The 17,091-nt window shown below is 45.7% G+C and overlaps 9 protein-coding genes across 9 annotated transcripts; all 9 read left to right on the plus strand.

The window, feature by feature from the left end:
- Window positions 1-992: 992 nt before the first annotated feature.
- Window positions 993-1,862, plus strand: TbgDal_X14530 (hypothetical protein, conserved; the record flags this gene model as incomplete). The annotated part of the gene is made up of 1 exon (XM_011780317.1): window positions 993-1,862. The coding sequence occupies one exon, from the start codon at window positions 993-995 to the stop codon at window positions 1,860-1,862; it is 870 nt and encodes a 289-aa protein (XP_011778619.1).
- Window positions 1,863-2,035: 173 nt separating this feature from the next.
- Window positions 2,036-2,371, plus strand: TbgDal_X14540 (hypothetical protein, unlikely; the record flags this gene model as incomplete). The annotated part of the gene is made up of 1 exon (XM_011780318.1): window positions 2,036-2,371. The coding sequence occupies one exon, from the start codon at window positions 2,036-2,038 to the stop codon at window positions 2,369-2,371; it is 336 nt and encodes a 111-aa protein (XP_011778620.1).
- Window positions 2,372-5,305: 2,934 nt separating this feature from the next.
- TbgDal_X14550 (hypothetical protein, conserved) lies at window positions 5,306-9,787 on the plus strand (the record flags this gene model as incomplete). The annotated part of the gene is made up of 1 exon (XM_011780319.1): window positions 5,306-9,787. One exon carries the CDS (start codon window positions 5,306-5,308, stop codon window positions 9,785-9,787), a length of 4,482 nt encoding a protein of 1,493 aa, XP_011778621.1.
- A 667-nt stretch (window positions 9,788-10,454) lies between these two features.
- Window positions 10,455-11,267, plus strand: TbgDal_X14560 (hypothetical protein, unlikely; the record flags this gene model as incomplete). The annotated part of the gene is made up of 1 exon (XM_011780320.1): window positions 10,455-11,267. One exon carries the CDS (start codon window positions 10,455-10,457, stop codon window positions 11,265-11,267), a length of 813 nt encoding a protein of 270 aa, XP_011778622.1.
- Window positions 11,268-11,974: 707 nt separating this feature from the next.
- On the plus strand, window positions 11,975-12,757 carry TbgDal_X14570 (hypothetical protein, conserved; the record flags this gene model as incomplete). Its single annotated transcript, XM_011780321.1, has 1 exon — window positions 11,975-12,757. One exon carries the CDS (start codon window positions 11,975-11,977, stop codon window positions 12,755-12,757), a length of 783 nt encoding a protein of 260 aa, XP_011778623.1.
- Window positions 12,758-14,026: 1,269 nt separating this feature from the next.
- On the plus strand, window positions 14,027-14,377 carry TbgDal_X14580 (RBP7; the record flags this gene model as incomplete). Its single annotated transcript, XM_011780322.1, has 1 exon — window positions 14,027-14,377. One exon carries the CDS (start codon window positions 14,027-14,029, stop codon window positions 14,375-14,377), a length of 351 nt encoding a protein of 116 aa, XP_011778624.1.
- Window positions 14,378-15,063: 686 nt separating this feature from the next.
- Window positions 15,064-15,414, plus strand: TbgDal_X14590 (RBP7; the record flags this gene model as incomplete). Its single annotated transcript, XM_011780323.1, has 1 exon — window positions 15,064-15,414. The coding sequence occupies one exon, from the start codon at window positions 15,064-15,066 to the stop codon at window positions 15,412-15,414; it is 351 nt and encodes a 116-aa protein (XP_011778625.1).
- A 455-nt stretch (window positions 15,415-15,869) lies between these two features.
- On the plus strand, window positions 15,870-16,190 carry TbgDal_X14600 (hypothetical protein, unlikely; the record flags this gene model as incomplete). The annotated part of the gene is made up of 1 exon (XM_011780324.1): window positions 15,870-16,190. The coding sequence occupies one exon, from the start codon at window positions 15,870-15,872 to the stop codon at window positions 16,188-16,190; it is 321 nt and encodes a 106-aa protein (XP_011778626.1).
- Window positions 16,191-16,214: 24 nt separating this feature from the next.
- TbgDal_X14610 (hypothetical protein, conserved) lies at window positions 16,215-16,568 on the plus strand (the record flags this gene model as incomplete). The annotated part of the gene is made up of 1 exon (XM_011780325.1): window positions 16,215-16,568. One exon carries the CDS (start codon window positions 16,215-16,217, stop codon window positions 16,566-16,568), a length of 354 nt encoding a protein of 117 aa, XP_011778627.1.
- Window positions 16,569-17,091: the final 523 nt, after the last annotated feature.

A 17,091-nucleotide genomic window follows, 5' to 3' on the forward strand; every position in this document is an offset into this window, starting at 1 on the left:
TTTTAATTCCTACGTGGCTCTCTGTGCGGACGTGGTGTACAACCTTTCCTACACGTACAAATATACAAATATGCGCACACTTACATACGCGGGTACGTATATACGTACATCTACATATGTATTGGTTTTGTGTTCAAATTAACATGTGTCGTTGCTACCATCGCTCTTTTTTTTTCTTTGTTATTAATATTAATATTGATATTAATATTATTTATATTGCTGGGAATAGCATTACTATTTTTCTTTCTTTCGTTAAATATCTCCCCCCTTTCCGAATTCGTTTCTTCTTTTTAAAAAAAATTCTTTACCACCCAACCCAATTTCTTTATTTTTCCACCGTCGCACAGTTGGAATGAATGAATATCGGAGACAATTGAGGGTAAAGAGAAACTCAAAAGGAAAAGAGAAAGAGGGATAAAGGAAATGACGGGAACAAAAAACAAAAAATAAAATGAAAACTAGAATTACATTTCTCCTCATCTTCCTTCCCTCCCTCCCATATATACACACATATGCACACACTTCTGATATCGAAACGGGGAAAATGAAGGGGGAAAATAACAGTCACATGATTGGATGGGTGTGTAGTCGACGGTGGGTGCGGGACCCCTCCGGAAACTGCGAATTGTGGAAAGAGAATCGGGTGCCAAACGTCGGCAATATTTTGCAGCACTTCCTGACTGACTGACTGACTGACTGACTGACTGACTGACTGTGCGGAAGTGCGCGTGTATGTTTATATATTTAATCCGTCCGTGTATACATATATTCATCAATCTGCACGAGTGTGTGGATTACAATTGTGTGTTGAGCCTACGGCATGGTCGGTTGCGGCTTGCGAAGCTGTTTGTCTCGCTTTTACCCAACTACTGTTGTTATTCTTGTTTTTACCATTATGTTATGTTGTTTGCTTAATGCTTTTCATTCCCGTTATTTTGGTGGAAGGGCGTCCGGGGAGTCGACTGTGAATTCATTTCCAAACTAGAACTAGGATGGTACTCCCACGCAAGTTGGTCGGTCAGTGTTGTTTACTGCTGCAGAAGAAGCAAACAGCGGCAAGCTATATGGCAAATGCAGGGAAAGTAGGAAACGAGGAGAAGTGGGCGCAGGCCGCTATGGAGTATTTGCACGAAAAGCGTCACTGCAATGATAGCCGTAAACGGCAGCACGATGTGGATAATGAGCGACGCATGGCGTTTGCCTTTGATCGTTACTGCTCTGTAAATGAGAAAATTTTCACAGAGCGACTTTCCCGCTTATCGGACCGCATGACTGAGGCGCTAGAGACAATAAAGCAACTGGGCATGGACCATGCACTTGAAGAGGCATTGATGTTGTCGTCGGAGCAGCCCCCTTTGAACTTTCGCCGTCCAACCCTCACACCACCAGTTGCTGGATATGAGCCTGGATTTGGACTTGACGTCCCTCAACTCCGCTCGAGGCAAGCGGAGTATCCACCGGTAGGGAGACCAACCGATGCCATGGAGTTTGGGGAAGAAAAGGATCCGTCGTTTCCCCTCGTTGAGTCGTTCCGTGTAGAGGACCTCACTACGCAGTGCTTAAATGAATTAGAGGAAAGGCATGGTGAGATACGGGAGGCAGCACCAACAACAGGTGTGGAAGGTGAGGCATGGGAAGCATATGTGGCGTTGCAAAAGAAAGCGTTAGCGCGGCAACAGCTTATATTTGAACTTTGCAACAATGGGGAATTGCGGGAACGGTATGATTCGGACGTTGCGTTCCGACAGCGGGTGTGGGAGGAAAGAGGCATGCTCCCGCTTGAGATTGAGCGGGAACGGCTGCATGAGGAGCCACGGCACTATGCCCAGGAGCCGGCCTATCACCCGTTTAGGAAGATGTAGGATGCAGGTGACGGGTGAGGGTCGCTTCATGGCTTAGGTTCGTCCGTTTTGGCGCTGTCGCTGCGGGTTATTTTTGCCAGACCCTTTCTTTCTTTGTTATCGCTGTTGTCACCATTGTTGTTAATGGTCACTCAAGTTTGTCGGTTTACTTCTTGTGGAAGGAAGTGCCAAACATGGGTTCAAGTTGGTGTAAACTACGCGGCGTGATGTTCTCCAGATGTGGCGTGGCCCCGTCTTCTTTCGTAAACCTTCCAAAGTCAACTATAACACAAAGTGGTGAGCGTACTGCCCTCGGTGTTTTTTCTTCATGTCGTCTGTCACCACGAAAAGGCAATAAGCGAAGCGTCATCATAAGTAACCAAATAATTTACATGTGTTGGCTAACAGTGTATGCGGTTTCCCAACGTGGCACCGGATGTGCGTTGATGACGGGCAGGAGACCGATTTTTCGGCCTAACCCACAGTACCCAGCGCCTCGGGCGTCGCAACGTAACACTTTGGGTTTATGATTCCTCGGCGGTTGGGGGATCGTGACAAAGGACCCCAATGCTCCACCGCTTGTGCTGGGTAACTCGTGTGCATCATCCTTTAACTGTCGAGCCGATGAATTCAACTCACTAGCTTCTTGCGCAGGTTGGTGCGGAAGTCTCTCGGTGGGGTGTTCCCGCAGGGGGAAGGGCCATTTATTTTTTCTCCGCTAATCCCGATGCATACGCGCATGGAGGACGCAACAGGGTTTGGTAGCTTGTCATCATAAAGCAGATGATTAAAAGCATTATTTAATCTCTCAGTGCGGTTGTATCCATTGCGTGAATGCGTTGCCGCGCGTTATTGAATGACTGCGCACACAGTGGTGTGCTGATGGTTTACGCGTTACCGACAAGATCCAACCAGGGATAAATTTGAAGGTGGTTTCCCTGCAGAGGGGTGATGTTAAGATATACGAAGGAATGCCTGGGAACGTACCCGCATGTTTAGTCGATTCAAGGGAAAAAATGGTTTGTTGTATGTCACAGATTGAATGTAACTCTGAAGTTTTACAGTTAGGACTACCTTCTTTACTACGGTGGACAGTATCTGAGGAATGCGGCTGAACATCGCGTGTGGGAAGTGCCCTGTCAGATGGATATATGTGGGAGAAGTTATTATTCCGATGTGTTGACTGTGAGAATATAACCGAGTCACATATGCCTCCGCTTCCGGTTCCCAGTTGCACTTTCCACTGATAGAAGTTAAGGGTGTATCGGGAGAGCGTCCAACAGCACGGTGAACGGGATGATTGATTTTGACACAGGGCGTATGCTTTCAGTGAAGGTGCTCGTAAGGCACATTTTCTACAAGTTCAAGTGAAAATGAGACTAATGGAGTCTCATTAGTTGTCGAAGCACATACTGCGCAGAAACTATCTGATTTTGATAACGCAAGTCTAACCCGCACTTTTGTATGAGTTCTACGTTCTTCAATCGCTTTCGCACTCTGTTATTGTGCAATACTTGGGTGTAGAGGTGACTCCGACGCCTCTATGCTTGGTGATGGAATACGTAGCGGGTGACCAGTTAGAAGACATTATCAATAAAACTCAGGTTCGCCCAATTAATGTGCCAATCACCTGTACATTCTAAAACTACTGCCGGGTTTGGGATACCTTTAATAATTTTGTGTTACCCACTGAAAGACCGAGAGTACCAACATGCCTTTGTCAGCGATCGGGAAGTTAAAATGTCGTGGATGTGGAGCAATCTTCTTTCTTTTTCCCTCTTCTATTTATTCAAAAAACTTAGGTCAGTTTTTATTTTTAATATATTCCAAAATTGGATTCCTTTTCCTCTATGGTTTGACCGTGTATCGTCGTTACCATCTTTATTCCCCTATGGGACTATACAGATATAAATTGTTTTCATCCCATTGTCACCGATTCGACCCTTTCCATACTATTGGGCTATTCTAAAAGGTGGGAGTTTCTTCTTATCTTACCTTACCTCCACTTTATTATTATTATTACTTAAAAAAAAAAAAAGAAAGTGGCGTCTGAACCACAATTTTGCGTTATATAACATTCGCGTGAAACTTTCTTGAACATACAAAAGAAAATACGTAGCTGTAACTGTTTTTTTTTTAAACTTACGTTTTATGTTCTATTTTTTTTAGCCCTTTTTTTTTTATATTGCTCTTGCTTTTATGAGGTTTCTCAGACCGTACGAGGCGCTTTGTACCCAATTAAATCTGAGGGAAGCGGAACGGGAAAATGCATAAGTGTGAACGGCAGTGCACTTTCTACACAAATCAGTGGGGATATTTATTTATTTTTTCCTTCTTCTTTGTCATTATTTATTATTTTTTTTATTGATGTGTTGGATTATTTTGTTTTCCCTTGTGGGTTTTTATTCGGGCAACGTTTGTTTATGGAGAAGGAAGAGAAGCACACCGCAAAAAAAAAAAAAGAGCGCTGAACATATGCGTATACGAAAGAGAGAGAGAGAGAGAGATGAGGGATGTCAGGAGCAAAATTGGAGCGTGTGTGTCTATGTTGCAGAGGAAATGGTTACTGAGGTGACTGAAGATGTTTTGGCACTGCACAAGTAATTGGGGGGGGGAGGGGAATAAGGGATTAAGGAGGATGAAGTGTGAGTGAAAGTAGTAAAATAACCGAGTTCCCCTGCGGTTATTGCATTGAACGCACGCAGAACGAGTGGGACAGGGGCAATTTTTTTTTTTTAATTGCTTCTTTTGGGTTGCTCACTTCTTCTCTATCGTCAGTGCCAGATGCGCACATCAGAACGTGGGCCACGTGAGACAAAAGAGAAAATGAAACAACCACTCACATATCAACAATAGCCTTTGTGATAATAAAAACGAAATTACGCGACGTGTGTGTGCGTGGGGGGGGGGCGGCAGTGTTTTATTCCATTCATACACCTCCACGCCCAGTGTGCGAGCGCTAAATTCATGTGTGTAAATGTACCCTAAGGGACAACTGCGTGTGGAGTACTCTCTGGTTTACTGACTTCTTGTTTCCCTTTCGTCCGTATATCTTTATTTATTTATTTTTTTACTTTATTACCGCTATGTAGCGGACCTGAGATATACATTATATATTTACACGTTTCTGCATAGTTGCATATATGCGTGTATCTCATTTTTTCCTGTGGTTGCTGCGACCCTGTGTGTGTACTGGGTTTGTTGATTGTGGCCGTGTCGGTTACGCCTTCCAGTCACACTCATCCTTTGTAACTAATGTACTTATATTTATCTATATTTGTCGAAATGAATGTGTTTTTACGCTTTTACTACTTTTCTTCCGTGTCCTTCTCCTAACCGCAGACGGAAGGGTTAGCAGTAGTGTATCTCCCCTAAAGGGGGATATAATCTGTGAAAAAGTAAAGTGAACGTAGTATTCTTGGGTCGTACTAGAATAGCATAGGAAGGAAGGATATTAAACCACTATGCGGGGGAGCTGCAGCGAGGGTGCATTATCAGGAGGATGTTTGCCTTCTAGAGCTACAACAAACCCCTTAGGAGGACCCAGTTCAGCCGGATCACTGGAAATGGCTGAGATGTTAGGAGCTGAAGCATTTTACGGGTTACCTATTCTTTGTTCCCTGTGGTCTGAGCGCAAACTTCCAAAACGACGCGGCGCGAGAGGGAGAGGCCAACATTGGTCTTGCGCTTCGGGTGAAAGCGGCAAGAAGCGGAATTGCAACCTTCCTCCACAGCTCCTCTTCACCATTATGAGTTACCTCCTACCAGAAGGCATGTTGAAAGTGAGGTTGGTTTGCCGTACCTTCAACGACGTGTTCCTCACGTACAGCGTCCAGGAAACATTCGCCGTGTCACTCCCCCGTAGTTTCATGGAACCGACAGTAGGATTTCAAACTCTGTCAGGACTGATAAAAGAACGTGAGGCCGTTCTACGCAATAAGGAGCGTTCCTGGTCTAAGTGGCTCTCAGCATACGTGGTGATGTGGCTCCGAAAAGAAGCAAACAATGATACCATAAGCAAGGCGACGGTGGAGGGACAAGCCCTGTGGGTGCAGCTTCAGCGATCGCGGGTGTTATGTCGGCTCGCAATGGAGGAATGGCTCGGGCACCTCTCAGACTGCCGCCGTGCGCAGTATAATATACGTAGGAACTGGTTCAACCCAACAAATTTGGGTTGTACGTTGCGGACTGGAGTGCCGCCCGTTTTCCTACCGGATGGAACACTCTGCATTAATGACCCACCAGATGTAGTGAAGTTTTACGCCAAGCGTAACAGGGGGTTGCCTTTGTGTGAAGATGCGCTCTCTCACAAAACTGTATCGCGAAAAAACGACTCGCTTAAGGACATGTGGGCTCCCTTTGAAGAGCTTGCGTTTCCTGCATATGTGTGTCTAATGTATTATGACCCTTACGTGGATGCGCTCCACATCAGTCTGGCGAGCGGCACGTGCACACTTTGGCGTGTGAACAGCATAGGAATTGAGGCTGCAGCGCATCGCACTGCATCCGAAGCAGATTTTGAGAGTTCTTCACATCAACTGTGGCGTAAGACTGATCTTCCTTGCCGTAGCATCCCTAGCAGAATTGAGGTGGTGGGAAACTACACCATTTCTAGCGAGTTTCTTGCTTGTTCCGTGACGATGACAAGAGACGGTATTAAGCTAGAGGACTACAGGTGGAGTGAAGACGAAGTGATGTCTAAAGTGCGTTTGTTTGGTGAGGGCGCGAATGGCGACACTAGTCGTATCATCGTGGCAAGTTGTGGCCGAGACGTGTCAGCATCCCTTCTTCCGAGAGCCACTGCCGGTGATGCACACCTTACGAGGGAGGATGTGGCAGTACTGAACATTTTGCAAAATCAGTTGTCAAACGCGAGTAACAGTGTAAACAGACCTCGAGCGGGTCCTACTCGCGGTGAAGCTTCTGCGAATGAATCCTATAGACCGTCTGCCACCAACTCTGTTGATGGTATTAACGGTGGGCATAACGATGTGGAGAGTGGCAATAACGGCGGGAATATCATTTCTATTGCCGGTGGGCCTGGTAACGGAACATTTGAGCTGCTTGTTGACGACATTGAGCACGAAGGAGTAGGAACTGCTGCGTCTGAGGTAACCGCTAACCACCTGGAAGGGGGAAGGGGAGATAGAATCACCGACTTCAGGCCCTCTTCAATCACAATTAATTCCACCGAGAGAATCGACATAAAGCGATACGTTTTTGGAGTGTTCAACGAGCAGGCGAGACTGATGTGCACTGTTGCGATTACACACGAAGTGGCTGTTTTCATTTTGACCCAATCAGGTTGCAGGACATTAGGAGTAAATTACAGCGGAGGAATACATGCCGCGTCCGTGCTGAGCTCACCAGTGTTTAAGCGTTGTGAGTCACCTACAGCAGAGCACCCGTGCGAGGAGGGAGATGCATTGTTTCTGTGCGCCTCTCAACACAACGTACTAATCTGTCAGCAGAAGTTATATCGTCGCCTGGAAGAGGTTGAAATATTGGTTATTCACCAGAATCACCGAGAGGCAGCAACATCACGGGGCGCTTTGCGGCCAAGTGAGCAGCGTTATGGGACGTGGTATTTTCTTAAGGGGTATTCATACCACTCTCCTCCAATGATATTGAGACCATTGGTGGAGGTTTCTTCTCTTATGCTGCAGGCATTCGTTCAACCGCGTCCCCTATTACCGGAGCATCTAGAATGGCTCAGTAAAAAGTCAAATGAGGGGACATGCAAGGTAGATTGTCAACGGCAGCGGGAGGAGCACCTCCCGCCGTACAAGTCTTCCTGGTGGTGCCCGCAAAGGGACGGACACCCTTACTTCCACAAGCCATTTGTAATGTTTATTTCAAAATTTGTGGGGTATCTACTTGCTGGTTGCGACTGTACTTCTGGGGGATACCAGGAGGTCTCTACGGACGACCGAGAGCATTTTCATAGCGTTCCCCTCCTTGATGGGATTGCAGTGAAGCGGCTCCACCCGTCCGCAGTGGCACTGTCGCCTTCGCATGCTTTTTTCGTCCTCGGAATGGAAAACGGTTCGATTCTGATGGTATCTCCATCATGTCGAAAGTGTGATCAGGCAAAAGACGGTCAGGGGGGTTGCACCACAGATGCGCAGGTCAATGGGGCCCATCTCATTGAGCAATTGGACACCATATCCATTCCCGAAGGTGGGGAGGGATATTTGGCGAGCAGAGAAGCCCCCCAACTTCTTGTTGCTGGCGAGGACTTGCACGAGGAAGGAGCGGATGAAGGAGAAAGCTCCTCAAGCTCCGAAGATGAGGCTCCACACCCCCGCTCTCAACACCCACATACAAGCCATTTATATCGAACAACAATAATTAGCAACAGGGTGCGTGGTTCGGCGCGGCAAAAGCGCAACCTTCGGTCGTTCACCCCACAACAGCTGTTTGGATGTGCTTTCCATGAGGATCCATACATCTCTGCGTTACAGCGCTGTTCGTCATCGATTCTTAATTCAATGGAACGCCTTGAAGGGGAACAGCGGCGGCACCATCCCACACCGATTCATGCCGTCTGGATTCATGCCCCGCGTGATTGCTACCGGTTCTCACGTAAGTCAGGCATATGGAGTATGCACTTGGATGATTGGAAATTAACCGTACTTAACAGGCTGTATGAACTAACGGTATACGACCTCTCTATGCAATCTTTCGTCGGAAAAGACAATGTTAAAGGGAGTGTTGTGTTCGCACCACTACTAACACTGAGCCCATATTTAAGTCATCCGTTTCTGGGTGTCCCAATGAAAGATGAGGAAAAGTGGCTTTGTTCGAAGATACGTAGACGGATGCGGGCGGAAACGGAACGAACTGCCTCTGGATGGGAAATTGTGTGGCACAATGGAGTGCTGGTTGTGCTTGGAGTGTCAAAAGGATGGAGGTACTCCGTTTTTGACTTTCATGCAAGGTTTAGTGACCCCGATGTGAAAAACTTTTCAGACCCAGCGCCAGTGGCATATTCAGCTAAGCGAGACGAGTACTATGAAAGTATTTCTGGTTCTCAAATGTTAGTGCCTCTCGATTTTGGAAAAAAAGGGACTCACAAGCTAGCGCTGCCCCGTCACTTCCCACTCCTTAGGCGGGACGAGAATATGTATTTGGTGAGGCTTTCGGTAAGGGCCGTCACATTGGTGTTTCTATGCGTGGCGTTAATACTGGTGATGCTGCGTATCGATGGATATATCACAGCGCCGCATTGGGTCGCAGCCGCTGCTTACGCTCCGTATGCACTAGACGTCATCGCCAACTCATTCACAGACTATGATAGATATTACATAGTCCGTAGTGACGTGCCATTTTACATTCGTCTTTTCTCTGACCTGCTTCTCTATATCGTGTTCCCCGTTGTTTTCACTCTGCGTCGTGATTTGTACCCGAGATTCAACACGCCGTGGATCGTTCTGACAATACCGTTGTGTGTTGCCATCGCTATGAAGTCACTGCCGGACATTTATATTAATATGCACCCCGGGCAGCGGCACTGGTTTGCGTGGGTTACTACATCGCGATTGTTGAAGGCGCTGTACGAATGGCTGATAATTTCGACAATCGTCCTTCTAGCGCTGTATTTCGATGGTCCTTCTGGTCGTGATCCACTTGGACCGAAGTTCCACATTGCTCTGGCCTTAACTCCGGTAATGTTGTTAATATTAATATTGAAGGTGAAATCTGCTGCTGCCTTTGTCCGAACTGGAAACTGGAGGCTTTACCTTACTTGCTTATTTCCATTACTTCTGTTGGCACTTCAGGTGATGCTGTTCGTTGGTGAGTTCAAGGACTACTATGAATATATTGGTAAACCGATCACCACGCCTAAACCGTCGGCGTCTCAGTCCCTTTTCATTCTTCCCTTTTCTGTTATTGTGGTGGCGATTTACAAGGGATATACCGTGGCTTCAGTTCTTTGTAGGTAGCGGGGAGGTGACGGTGACGAGATTACACCTTCTCGATGTTTTGTTTCCCCCCCCCCCCCCAGCATGTGGGGTTCCTGCTTTCGTTGGTTTTGGTTTTTGCAAAGAAAAATAAAATATTAACATGTGTTTGTGTGTAGAAACGTACATGCATACGGAAGTATACGATTATATTTGAATGCATAAGTATATAGGTTAGTACGTGTAGTATATGTAGTTACTGAGGAAGGATCAATTGTTGCGTGTGTTGGCACTTGCGAACAACTTTTTTTGTTTTTGTTTTCTGCCTCGCTAGGGGTTCTGGGAAATAAACTGTGCAGGGTATTTGATGCTGTGTTTTTGTCGCATACTTTTGGTTTGATCTGCTTGTCCTGGATTTGTGCTGTGGTACTTCTTTCATATCATGTACTGGGGGAGAGGGGGTGAAGCTGGGTTTTTTTGCTCTATTTTTTTTTTTCATTTTCCTTGTCATATTTCGTTCGAAGCGGTTACTTCGCCGTTCAACTGTTTTTTAACGCGTTCCCTCTCCTCGATCGCGGAATCCGTGAGTTGTTTATTTGCGTCTTGAGGTGTTGGTGTGCGGTGGAGAACCCACTTATCGATTTTTAACTCTTTTTTTTGTTTTTGTCCACTGCTCCCATTTTACCAGCATCCACAGCTGTTCAGGAGTATGGACGGGGGTTTAAAATCCCTGTTCTTTAATTGCATCCCCTTTCTTTCTTTCTTTTTTTTGTTGTATTACTTCTTACCGCGCACCAATCTTTGCCTTTGTAATGTCTTTTATTTTTCTCTTTCAACCCATTCGTCGGGGATGTTGATGTCATCTCTCTTTCTCGATGTGCTCGTCGTCCTTCCCTTTTTATTACTATTATTACTATTTCCTTTTCCCCAAATTTCCCCTTTTTTGTTTTGTTCGCTCGCTTACGAGTTTCGTACGGGAAAGAGGGAATTCAGGGATGGGAGACGGCACGTAACTGGAAAAGACTCGACGAATGGTATGGACCATGTAACAGTTCGCACACCCATATGGGGGAACCCTAAAAGGGCGCATCGCGTGCGTCTGCATGTTCCACTCTTATTTTCTTTTTTTTTGTTTCTTTTGTTTTTCCTACATTTTAACTCAATCTCCCCTATTAACACGCATTTTACCCCTTCCCCCGTCTCTTTCTCTCTCTTGCAGCACTTGTTCCCTCAGTACATGCAAGTGTTTCCCCTCCCCCCCCCCCACACTTTCCCATCGTACAGGTGGAGACGAAGAAGGAAATTTTGTTTGAGCGCCACTAAACTGTTTCTGTGGTTTCCTTGTTTTGGGATTCCCCCCCCCCCCCCATCACATAATTCCAAACCGATTTTCCTCTTTCATTTTTTTTTCCACATTGCGGTTTCGCTCCCACTTGCACTTTCTTTCCATTCGGTAACTTCTCCACCCACCAAAAAGTCCCCCTTTATATGCCAGTTTACCTTTAGTTCCCATTTTTGTTGATTGCTTTTTTAAAAAAAAATTGTTATTATCATTTCCTTTTGACCTCTAATTATATTTGAATGCGTTTGTTCTTAGGTATATTTCTTCCATGGAAAACGCAGGAGAATGAGAAGGAGGGGACGCGTTTGTATGTTTTGACTCGAAGGAAGGGGGGACGGGGGAACGGAGATGTAACGGCTATTTGTCATCGCATATGTTTTTTTTTTTTTCTTAAGCGGGATAATATGTCACGAAATAGAAGGAGCCCGGAGGTCGTTTGCACCGCCGGTGTGGTGGTAAGCAGTAGATGAAAGTTTTAATGTTAATATATTGAAGTTGTGGGTTTGAACGGGGAAAACTGATTCCAGCGGTGCACCCTACACTGGTTGCATGAAGTGTAAGCGATTACAGGAAAATAAAAAAAGACAGGTGGAAGGACAATCTTTCGACAAAGCAGAAGGGGAAAAAGTGATGGGGGTCATATTTATCACTTCTCTCTTCTCTCCTCACACCTTCTCTGTCAAAACATTAGGAGGTAAAGCATCCTCCCTGACGATCACTTAAACGGATTCTTGGCCTTGTGGAAGCAGTAGCAGAAAGTCAACAAGAGGAATATACATATATATATATACCAAAGGAAGAAGGCTCTCCGCTTCTAATTGTATTAGTGCTGTAATCACACTGAGTTTTTGCATCGTTTCCGCACTTCAGCACAAACGATATTTCGAATGTCTGTTTCCCCCAAGCGGAGGCTTCAGGCGTCACATTCCTCCACTTTTGTCGGTAAGACGGTGCCGTCATATGTACTTTCACCAGTTATTGAGCAGCACCATCTGCTTTGGCAGTGGCGCACGGTGCTTTGCCGGAACCGGCTTCATGCCGTGCCTTTTCTTCTTCACTGGGCACCGGGCGTCCCTGCAAAACAGCCCTTTCTTCACCACACAACTGCTGAACTTATTCTCACATCGGGTCAAGAGGTGGCATCGGCACCTGCAGCAGCAAACTACCGGAATTCACCGCACCGTTTCGGCGAGCTTATTGTTCCATCACCCGCTGGAGGTCTTCATGCAACGATTTCAGGACAAGCGGGAGAAGTACACCCCCTGACACGATGGGTAGACGATTTGTTCGATTTCCCACAGCAGAGTGCGATACCAGGTGAGGCAGTGGTTAATCAAGAAGAGAGCATAAGCTCTACCGATTCATGGAGACACGTGCCGTCAATTTATCACAATGTTGTTGGATGTGGTTTGGCGGAACTAATCTTGGCCGTTGACCGGCTTGCAGCATTGCTTGCACGGCGACACATAACATTGGCTAATGCGTGCTGGGCTGTTTTAGCTGACAGCAAGGCGGATCTCAAACCGTTTTTGCGGTACAGTGCCTTGGATATTGAGCGAGAAGTACTCGTAATGGCAAAGGCACATGAAATGATAAATGTTTCACTGGGCGATGCCATGAGGCGACCGCTTTTAACAATTGAAGATTATCCATCGATGGCCGGATGGTAGTGGCGCGTGTTTACAACAGTGTCGGGGTCGTGTCTGATGATTGTCTCGCTCATATTAACCTCTTGGGTGCGCTTATTGTTTCCCTCTCTCCATCAACTACTATTTCATATTGTCTTCATTGACTTTTGGTCAAAGTTTGTCAGCTTGTTTTTATTTGGTTTTCCGGAAAGGAAATATACGGATGCCTGTGGAGGTGTGTGTGTATGTGTACGTCCTTTACTTTCTTAACATCACCATGCTGCAACTCTGGAAAATGAGTATGGTTGCAAGCGATTGCTTTTATTCGTTTCTGTTTTCCGTTTCCTCACGGATGTGTGTCAGCTCAAAACCTCCCCATTTCCTATCGGTTTGAGCGTTGTAAATTCTTATCGTCCCGTGTGTTCCTTTTTAGTTTGAAGTCACAGCACTCTCCGTGGTCGTTTTGTTCCTTCGCTTCATTAATTTTTTTCATTTTTTTTTGGGGGGATTGTTTGGATCCGCACAAGGCAAGAGGCAAATTGAAAATGCAAACATGGGAGGGTGTGGTACCTTCCACGCAACACGAGACTCTGTAGTTGGTGTTCGAACGATTTAGTCAATCTCTATAATTATTACGTACTTTTTCCCCTTTCCATCCGATGTCTTTTGCTGTCGTTGTTTTCAAAAATACAAAAGGACAGAATTATAGGTTCAATAACGGAAGGAAAGTTTGTGAATGCAGCAAAGGCAAGATATGTGAACGAGCTTCAACCACAGAGGTGCTATAAATTTAGGAGGCTGCAGGGCGCAAGCTGGCGCTTTCTCTTTCCTAAGAGGAGAAGGGAGCGCTCCATGTGACGCCAAACAAAAAGTTCATTCACTCCCGTTCGCATCCTGTGTGATTCCCTTTCTAACAAAACCGTGCACGTGATGAGAGTATGTTCTTTCTATATACTGATTTGTCCATTGAAGTACACAGATACATATTCATAGACTGTCGTTTCCCTGACCGCATTTCCACCGGTTTTTCCCCTCTTTGGATGGATTGATTCGATAAATCTTTCTGTTGTGGTCTTTTCCACACCCCTGCGTTACATATACCATGCAGCTTGCCGTTGAGCTGCATCGAAGTGGGATGAAACACTTGAGAACTGTTGTGGCTTACGTACTTTTAGCTCTGTACTTCTCGCTTCTCACTACTCATTCCTCCGTATCTTTTGCTTTACCTCTCGCTCTTTAAAATCTACACTGCCAGAAACAACGAAACCGTTTAAGCGGGACAAACTAATTAATTTTGTGGGAATTGCCAGTATGCCACCGCGGGCTCGACTTTTTGTTGGGCAGCTAAACTTTGACGCAACCGAAGATGACATATATGCACTTTTTGATTTCTACGGGAAAGCCCTTCATGTCAATATACTTCGTGACAAGGAGACACAAAAAAGCAAAGGCAGCGCCTTCGTGGAATATGGAAGTACGGAGGAGGCAGATTGTGCCATTCTCGCGCTTCACAACCGCTACAATATGGAGCGCGAAAAACCGCTTCAAGTGTCTTATTGTAACAAGTCCGAGTTGATATCTGAGTTTGGCAGGGATCATGCCTCGAAGTTACACGACGAGAACCCTGCGAACCCCGCCCCACCACAACGTGTTCAACGGTGACTAGCTGAGGGAGTAGCTTATATTGTTAATATATGAATAGCAGTTGAGATATACCGCTAATAACTATGTACTTGGTTCTGGAATTTGACGATATATTTTCCCAATTGTAGCGCTTCTGCTTCTGTGGTTGGATTTCTTATCTTATATTTGCGTGATATCACTATCTTAATCGTGAGGAGGGCTAATCTTCCGGCGTTGAGATGGGTACTTGTGTTATCGATGCATGCTGCGGTTACTCCTCACCAGTTGCTAACAAATAACACCGCGGAACAGAAACAATGATCGACCTTTTTCTTTCCTCCAGTACATGGGAATTAGACTGCATGTAATGGGTTTAATGTTGAATCTTGTACGTGTCTCTGTGTAGGAGGGAGGTGTTCGAAAGAGATTTGCTCCTCTAACAACACATATATGTGTTTTTCTCGTTCTAAAATCTTTCTGTTGTGGTCTTTTCCACACCCCTGCGTTACATATACCATGCAGCTTGCTGTTGAGCCGCATCGAAGTGGGATGAAACACTTGAGAACTGTTGTGGCTTACGTACTTTTAGCTCTGTACTTCTCGCTTCTCACTACTCATTCCTCCGTATCTTTCGCTTTACCTCTCGCTCTTTAAAATCTACACTGCCAGAAACAACGAAACCGTTTAAGCGGGACAAACTAATTAATTTTGTGGGAATTGCCAGTATGCCACCGCGGGCTCGACTTTTTGTTGGACAGCTAAACTTTAACGCAACCGAAGATGACATATATGCACTTTTTGATTTCTACGGTGATGTGCTGCACGTTAATATACTTCGTGACAAGGAGACACAAAAAAGCAAAGGCAGCGCCTTCGTGGAATATGGAAGCACGGTGGAAGCGGACTTCGCCATCCTCGGACTTCACAACCGTTGCAACACGGGACACAGAAAACGACTTCAGGTGTCTTATTGTAGCAAGTCCGAGTTAATATCAGATTTTGGAAGGGATCATGCCTCGAAGTTACACAACGAGAATCCTGTGAATCCCGCCCCACCACAACGTGTGCAACGTTGATTAGCTGAGGGAAGTGCGACTTTTTTCACTTGTTATTGCTCTTTTTTTTTTTGTGGAAGTGAACTTCGTGTGCTAAACGGCTGTTATCACTCGCTTACGGGCGTGGGCGGAAAATACTGAACGCAGCCCGCGCCACCAAACTTGGGGGGGAGCAACGCTGCAAACTATCGGGTTGGTTTTATTGGGTGTGTTTACAGTCCATTGCGCACTAAAAGTTGCTGGTGTGTATGCTTGTGGAGAGTACAGCTCATTATTAAATGATGCCACTGCATTGCTGGTGCTTTTGTATGTACGCGTCTGTATGTGGAAGTTGTTTTATGTGGATAAAACAAGGGAAGGAATCCCCTATTATGTACAAACGAACCGTGACTTTCTTGGTTGCTGAAATGGTCAACATAAATTGTTGAATTTTTTTTGTTCCTATTCTCCTAACTAACACACTACTGTGTGAAAGGATGAACTATACTTTAGATGGTTTTTATTACACCCTTGTGGTTGAAGAATGGCTGACCTCTGTGGTATGCATGTCACGGGTATCACGGGCTTCAATTGGCACACATAATAGTCATTTTATGCAAGAGTCGAACTTAGTTACTCTTTCCTTATCTCCACCCTGTCACCGCGCTTTTCATCATTTTTTTTTTTTGGCTGGATCCTGGTCGTTACCGTTGATGCCAAAGGTAAGCACCAAAGAAAATAGGACACAACTAACCGCGTGTATTTACCAGCACACATACACTTCGCGCAGAGGGGTCAATTTTCTGGATTTGTACTAGACTCAAAACAGGTAAGTTAGACTCATGTCGCAACGGGGTTCCGCTGTCCATCGCACTCGTTCTCCCGATACGACAGATGATCGTGACTGCACTCGCCTTCGAACGGAGGGGTGGTCTGAAGATGTTAGTTTGTACAAAACACATCCCTTCACTTTAGCCTCGCAGGGAACCACGAATGGGGATGGCCTCACTGAAGGGGAACTCTACATTCAGTTGTGCAAGACTCCAGGCGGTAGTGAGCGACTTCCACCGGGATGGGAGAAGGTGTTATACGAAGGGGCGGTTGTTTACCTCGATCACATTTCTCGTGAAGCTCATGAAGTGCCACCGTGGGAAGTGTGGCGTAAGCGGAGTGGTGCTGCAGCTTCATCTGCTTGATGTTTGCTTCCTACCTTACTTCGTGAAGTGCACACAAGTTTCTTGTTTTTTCACATGTATTTCGGGTGGGAATTGCGTGACGTGACGCATATAAACTCCGGCTGAGGCGATTAATGTCGTTTTGGGTAATCGTCATGAAGGTTTCCATAGCGTGGATCCGTGAATTTTCTTTCCGTGACCCCTCATTTGCAGTGTTTATTAACCATATGTGGCCACCTCATGATGAAGCTGCTTCACCTTCTTCCCTTCAAACATGCCGGTCTCCACCTTTTCACCCACTCATTTCCCGTATTGCGGTGGTGTTGTCATCTTTGAGTGACGTGCCGTGGAATGTGTATGTGTGAGGAAGATTATATATATATATATATTTCCAGCGGGTTACACGTAGATGGGAATGAGAAGAATGAAAATTAAAAGAGAGAGAGAAAGCGATGCTCAGCTACGTAGTTTGTTGGGTGCAGTCCGACTTGGAGAGAGAGGCATGTAAAGGAGAAGAATCTCATACTTATTTTTTTTTTTGCTT

This window comes from Trypanosoma brucei, chromosome 10 (genome assembly GCF_000210295.1).
Source record: "Trypanosoma brucei gambiense DAL972 chromosome 10, complete sequence".
Lineage (NCBI taxonomy): Eukaryota > Euglenozoa > Kinetoplastea > Trypanosomatida > Trypanosomatidae > Trypanosoma > Trypanosoma brucei.